Source organism: Colias croceus, chromosome 27, assembly GCF_905220415.1.
Source record: "Colias croceus chromosome 27, ilColCroc2.1".
Classification (NCBI taxonomy): domain Eukaryota; kingdom Metazoa; phylum Arthropoda; class Insecta; order Lepidoptera; family Pieridae; genus Colias; species Colias croceus.
The window spans coordinates 2,100,617-2,107,991 of record NC_059563.1 but is presented as its reverse complement, the minus strand read 5'-3'; the positions used below and the strand labels follow the sequence as shown (position 1 = coordinate 2,107,991).

Genomic DNA, 7,375 nt, shown 5'->3' with positions numbered 1-7,375 from the left:
GCTTGTAATACCAAAATAGAGTGGTATAGTCCTTCTGATAGCGATAAGCGATATATTTTAACCTAAAAGAGTTTTTTTTTTTTTTTTGTATTTATCGTGTGTGTACTAGTATATGCACGTATAGCTAATATTTGTGTACATTCGAGTGTATTGTTAATCACAAGTAATAATTAATTTCTAAATGCTGCAATTATTTTATAATAGTTATTGGTCCTAATAAAAAACGATTATTTTTTCATTCTTTTTTATTATACAGTTCTTAAAATTTACAATCTAACATTTATTTGTGTTTCCTCTCTTGTTTAAACAATTTCTACAACAAGAAGTATCTTACAGTAGCTCTAACAGTAGCTTAGTAAAAAACGTACGTAAAAAATATTTTTTAGTTAGAATTTCGTCTACAATCGCTTTCACTACCACCACCGTACAGCTCTCATTCCCAAAGCATTTGTTTTGTTTTATTGATCATTACCTGTATTTTATAGTAAGAGGAGAATACGAATCGAACGGATTTTCCTTTTTAGGAAGGAACGGTTGCTTTTATTACACTAAGGTGAAAATGTATGGGCTACAATTATTGCCGAATTAGTTATATGGGCTGTTACTTTAATGTATTGGCTACACTTGGCGAAACTAATGGTTTGTAGTGGTGAAGTGAGCGAATTCGGTGGTAAATAAATTAAATAAACACATTGCGTAGTAGGTATGTAGGTAGTAATGTTGTTCCTTATATTTAAAACTTGAATGACTGACTAACATGACTAAGATTGTATATAAATAATGAAGTTATTTACCTAATTCATTAGTATTATTTATATTGGAGAAAACACTTTTTCATACTTACGTTAGATTTGGCCTGAAAATATATATCGTAGATAAGAAAAAAAACGACGTGTGACACTCGGGGACTGCCGCGGTAAAGCTATTGCATGCTATGCTTTCTAGCCACACCTCCACCAGTCGGAGTGGGAAGCGTGAGGTTTTTTCGTTACGGAATTTCTCGATGCGGTCCCCGCGCTCAAGGCCTGCGATAGAAGCTATGCAATAGCTTAATAAAAAATATAGAGATCCAGTCCATCTCCTATTAGCGCGGTTACTCTATATTTTCATAATTATAGCATTCAAACCTCTTTCCTCCACATTCGTAAAAAGAAGAAACATTAAGACCCTGGCCACTAAGACCCATCAATGTACAATGACATTTCTATCAGTTTTTATATCAACCAAATTTTTTATGATGTAATTTTTAGTGTAGATTTATTTTTACGTTTATTTTTAGTTATAACACCTGTGAATGAAATGAATAAAATTATATCGTCACATGTAAGTATATATCTCTTTTCAATTCCAAGTGTAAATTTACTTTAGAAGATACGGTGACCTAAATAAAAAATGTAGGAATATAACGACAACTTTCATTCAATATGGATTTGGTTTTCTTCCATGCTCGAACAAATTATTGATACCTTTGTGATATAGTACAAAAAGAATAATACATTCATGTAAAAAATATAAGATCTTCTCTAAAACTTAGGCATGAATTATAAAGTTAAAACCTTATTCCGTGAGTAGTTATATTTTGATAGAAGTGCATTAACACAAGATACATTTATATTAAACCTCTCGTGGAAAGAAAAAGAGTTTTAAACAATAAAATATTCAATCCGTCTTATCCTAAATATTCAAACAAAACTATGACAACGAAAATTGTTAAATATACATGCAGAAGGAGTTGGATAGAATACAAATATTTTTGATTACAGAAGACGCGAAGCTGATGACAATTTGGAGATCAAGAAGTCATTAAATATCAATATGGGAAAACAATCAGTTAAAGACAAATCAAAAGTGCTATTTTACAACACCAGGAACTCAAACACAACGATTAACACACTAACAAAAACATATTCTGGTATATCTCAATCATGTACTAAAAGCTTGATAATGCAATTGAAGAAAAAACTACCAGAAAACACGTATTATGAAGACAACGGTATATTAAAACGTGACTTGAGCATAGAAACAGATGTGTGTATTTTACGACGTTATTATAAACAGAACAAAAATAAAATACAGAATAAACCAACATCATCAGCAAGGTCTAAATATTCAATAAACAACACTGAAGTCAATACAGCTACCGATTTAAGGGCTGATACTAGTGCCTGTGGAGACAGCGAACCTAAAACAGAAAATACACAATTAAATGTAGATCTCACTACACTTGTTGTTGATAATCTGAAAACGTTACTAAATGAGTGGATAAGAAATTACCTCCTTGAGAATGATGAGACAAAACAAAAAATAGAAACTGTATTAGATTCTATTTTGCATAAAGTGGAACTTGAACATTCATCATCCTCTTGTACTTATAATCTCGATATTAAAGTTAAAAGAGATGCATTTAACGATAATGCAACTGTTACTACAATATCAGATCGTAACAAAATATCATCGCTAACAGTACCTCTAACTGGAAATCAATTAAAACTAATATCAACTCTAAGTGTACCCAAGAAAATATCCCCGAAGAGAAAGAAGAAAATAACACGGTTCCTTCAAGATAATGATAAGAAATCAAGCAAATTAAATTTAAAATCGTCTCACTATAATGTTTTAGAAATAACAACAGAATCTTTTACAAAAAGATTTGCTACTTATCAAAATAATGAAAACATAAATCAAATATTTGAATACAAAACCTTAAATTTTAAGCCACAATCATCCCAGACAACAATAAGCTCAGAACGATGTCTTAAAAAGAAAGATATTGATATTAATGAAGAATATCTCAAACGTTCTTTGAGATATGGTGACTATGAAAATAGAGATAACAAATTTAAAGATAAAATAGACAATTCTATATATCATAGAGAAAGTAAGATATCTTCTAATTATTTTATAAAAGACAAGAATAACCCTTTAATAGCTACTCATTTGACAAAATATAAATCTTCAGAAATAAACACACCAACTTTTCGAATACCCAGAAAAGACAGTAAACGGAGAAGAAATGCAAGAGCCAGAAGAAAATTATTGAACAAACCCACTGTCAAGAAAATTAAAACAAAAAGGTTTGCATTTTATTATAGAAAGTCTACAAATCGTGTAACCCAACAAAAGGCATTCATAAAACATGTAAAAAAAATATACAATTATTTTGAGAAATGTGAACATGTAAGTAATTTAAAAATCAATATTCAAGTGAATGTCTTTCCCAAACCGTCAACAGAAAATGATTTTTCATCAGTTATTTCACAAGAGGAAATTAGTAAATATGATGAAGAGACAAAAATTCTATTCAACGTCAAATCTAAAAGATCCAATGCCGGAACGTCTCAAATAAATGTTGAGTGTAACAAAACTAATGTACACTATTCAAATGAACATGTTAAAATTATTTCTCTGCTCGATGGAGCAGTTAGCCATACAAAATATATAGCGAGTAATCCAACAAATGAATGTGTTGGATTGGATGACACTAAAGAAAATAAAAATATTGATACTTCTGGCTTTGAGATTGTACAAGACATAGGAGAAATCAAGAATATAATCAAAGATTTATCTAGTCTAGCAAAAAGTATAGTAAAAGAGCACCTAAGTGAGAAATATCAAGTAGAAAGTGGTATTATTAAACTCAATACTAAAGCGAGTAAATTAAATGAATCACACAACATCAAAACCATCGAAAAAGAAGAAAGTTCCAAAGAATCGAAAGGAATACAATGTTCAACTTATGAAACAAATGATGATTCTTCAGGTTTGAAACTTAAAAAAGGACCAAAGAATAAAGAATCAGGCAACGAAGAATTAAATGCACGTTTGACAAGAAAGAGTACTTCATACCGCATTATAGAAAGCGAATCGATCCTAAAGGTTCACGACATGACGTCTGCCGCTCAAGTTGACGAAGAAATAACGGACCAATTTACAGATAAAGCATTGACATGTTCATTACCGAAATCTAAATCATTGTTCGAAATATCAACGGGGGCGAACAATCAGAATTTAGTTGCGTTTTATTGTGACGAATGTTTTAAGCCTACAAAGTGTATGTACGAAGCCGGTACACACAATATTCCATTTACGTCACAAATGTGTTCATTTTGCCCGCACCCGGGACATATGTCTACTGTAAAATATTGCAGCAGAGAATGTTTGGATGATGAATTAAATAGCCCTCTATTAATTCAGTGCAGTAATAAAAACTGTAAGAATATGCAACGCACTGAATCGGATTGTGATAATGATTGTGATGATATAAACTCATGTTCAACAGTATGTATAGAAATAGAGGATAATCCTTGTGATAAAAAATTTATCGTCCGCAAGAGAAGTGTTAGTTTTACGGAAGGCTGCGTGTACTGCACTGTACTTTGGATTCCGGTTTTAATAATATCGTGGTTTTTCTATGTCTACACTTTAAAAGATTTTATTGCGTCTAAACAAAAGACGGCTCGTTTCTCTTCGGTAACGACGTCATCGACTCCTTTTCCAATATCACTTGTTGATTTAGGTTTTTAAATGTAGGTATACTATACCTATTTGGAGAGTATTTTTTAATAAATTGACATGATTTAAAATTAATGTCTTTAATTTAAAGAATTAAGGATATGTATCACCAACATATTATAGAAAGGCAATGTCATTCTCTTGAACTGGCTGATAACTATTCAAAAGTGTAGATTCATTCAAATAGATAGTAAAATAATGTTTAATAATTACATAAGTACTTGATCATATAAGTTGCAACTGAATATCAAATAACTATAAATGTAAACGTAGTGAAGTATCTAAATACAAATAAATTATAATTAATTCATATTTTGTTACAGATAAAATCAATTTAGAAACATGCAGGATATGAATTCGACCGTAAAAAATCCTTATACCTACTATAGAAAGTCATACTAATATATCTGAAGTTAAAGAAATTATAAACGATATATTTGAGAAAGTTTGTGAAATCGATAATGATAGTAAACTTAATAATGAACCGTCAGATCTACAAGAGATCAGAATTATAGTAAACAAAGCAGAGCTGCCGGCAAATGAATATATTATGCCATCTAATGAAAGTACTGATACAATCAAATGTAGTTACAATAAAAATAACTCATTGGAAGAGAAAGTTTCAAATATAACGCTGAAGAATAGCGGCATTGTGGAGTCCAGTAGCAATGATCTTAATAATAACGCTTCAAGTTCAGTGACTTTACAATCAACTAGAAATTCTTCGATTAAAAATTTTTGTCAAATAAATGAAGTTAACATCGAAAATAATATAAAAACGCAAGAGCCTATCGAAAGTCAACCTAATATAATATTATGTCCTGATGTTAATAAATTAGAAAGCGAAAGTATACAGTGTGATGATTTCAAAAACGATGTAAAGACAAATCATTTTGTATCAGTCGGAGAAGAACCAAAACCTTATAAAACAGATATTATAAATATAGCATTGGCACAGCTTGGTAGCCAAAGTATTATGAAAGATAGGCTTACAAGTCCAGAGACGTTATTAAAAGAAAATATGATTAGTACTGAAACATTAGTAAATGAAAATATTGAGCTAAAGGCAGCAGATACTATGGAAACAAAAGATTTAGTTACTCAAATATTTAATGAAGATAACTTTCGCGAAAACAGCGATGCAACACTAGTTGGCTCGATTATCTCTGAAATGTCAAGTAAAAATGAAAAGTTTTTCTTGGCTTGTACAGGCTCCTGTTTGAACAAAACAGATGAATCTAATTACACGATCACTTCTTGTTCTGAATATTGTTCCAGTTCTAACACAGAAATAACAGAAAAAACTTCAGTATATGTTTCAAAAGACCACAACAATAATCTAGATAACGTCGAACCATCGGTTAGTAAAGTCGAACAAAATAAGACCAATACAAATGTTATTATAGCTGAAGGCTTGCAAAAATTATATCCATTAAAAAACAAAGGCGACAATATATCACTTGATAAATTCTCCAAAAATGTATTAAAGAAGTCATTAGATACAGAGAATGCTGCAATTTATAAAAACATTAAACTCCCAAATGAAGAAATAATTAAAGAGATAATAACAGAAAGAGACAATTCACAGAAAATATCATGTTCCGAAGAATCGAGGCATTTTCAACCATTCCCAGACCTTTGGGATAAACTAACTGTAACTCTTGATTTAGCTATAAAAAAGCTGGAGGAATCTCTAAGTAAAAAGATTTTAGGAGAATTACAGACGACCTTACAGAAATTTGAACATTATGCGCACTTAATATCGAAACAAGAGACAAAACTTCAGAAACCGTCGAATCCACCTAATCTCCATAAAGTAGAAATAGGCAATTTGGAAGTAAATAATGAAGAAGGTATGCAATGTGACATAATTCAAAGTCACGTTATAGACAATTTGATACAAAACAAACTTAGTATAGATGACCAGAAGTCAGAAAGAAGTAGCAAAACCAAAGTTTTAAATAAAATAAAATATCCCAAGACTTTTAAAGATAACTTCGAAATTTTGAAAGCCTACATTGAACCTGTTGTTTCTAAGCAATTAGGTGACGGAGATTCCGTTAAAATATCAACTGAAGGCGTATCACTAACAACTACTCAAGCTAGAATATTATTCCGTGGCCCTCTTAGATTTCTCAAAGAAAATTACTTTGTTTTAAGTAGTGTCCCAGCGTTTTTCTTTTGTGTTTTTCTAATTTACGGTTTCATTGTGCTGTTAATAAAGCTTTGGTGAAATTATCTTTAGTGCTTTTAAATTTATCTCTGCTATTATGGAACGGTAAGAAATATTTGCACTGAATAAATTCAAAATATAGTTGCAAACTGATAATGAGGATTTTTTCCGCCCGCGGCTTCACCCGCCCAGTCAATCAAAAACTCGCATAGTTCCCGTTCCCGTGCGATTTCCGGGATTGCGTCATTTTCACGGGATTAAAATTAGCCTATGTACTTTCTCGGGTATCAAAATATCTCCATACCAAATATCATGCAAATTGGTTCAGTAGTTTAGGCGTGATTGAGTAACAGACAGACAGACAGAGTTACTTTCGCATTTATAATATTAAGTATGGATTTTTCAAGTTTTTGTGCCTTACTTTAGAGTATTTCTTTAGACTTAAACCGAAGTGAGGCAACGTCATTAGTAACATTGCTTATAGTATGAGAGTTTAAAAATTAAAATTGCCCCAGTTCTCTTCCATAGTACCTATTACTTACTGCATACGAGTAACTTTATAAGAACATATTTGCATTCTTGAGTCGTTCAAATGTGTTAATGTGTTTTTAAATATTATATTACTCATGAACGGTTTAACTTAATGATAAAAATTGGTTGCCTGTAAAGTCGGTATACGGGCGAAAGTTT

General features: G+C 31.0%; 2 protein-coding genes across 2 annotated transcripts; both read left to right on the top strand.

The window, feature by feature from the left end:
- The first annotated feature begins 1,773 nt into the window (after positions 1 to 1,773).
- On the top strand, positions 1,774 to 4,524 carry LOC123703664. The gene has a single exon (XM_045651741.1). The coding sequence runs from the start codon at positions 1,816 to 1,818 to the stop codon at positions 4,522 to 4,524; it is 2,709 nt and encodes a 902-aa protein (XP_045507697.1). The 5' UTR covers positions 1,774 to 1,815.
- Positions 4,525 to 5,062: 538 nt separating this feature from the next.
- LOC123703663 lies at positions 5,063 to 6,745 on the top strand. The gene has a single exon (XM_045651740.1). The coding sequence runs from the start codon at positions 5,063 to 5,065 to the stop codon at positions 6,743 to 6,745; it is 1,683 nt and encodes a 560-aa protein (XP_045507696.1).
- The last annotated feature ends 630 nt before the right edge of the window (positions 6,746 to 7,375 follow it).

Coding starts and splice junctions, on each gene's coding strand:
- LOC123703664 (XM_045651741.1), top strand. CDS start 1,816: ATGGGAAAACAATCAGTTAAAGACAAATCAAAAGTGCTATTTTACAAC.
- LOC123703663 (XM_045651740.1), top strand. CDS start 5,063: ATGCCATCTAATGAAAGTACTGATACAATCAAATGTAGTTACAATAAA.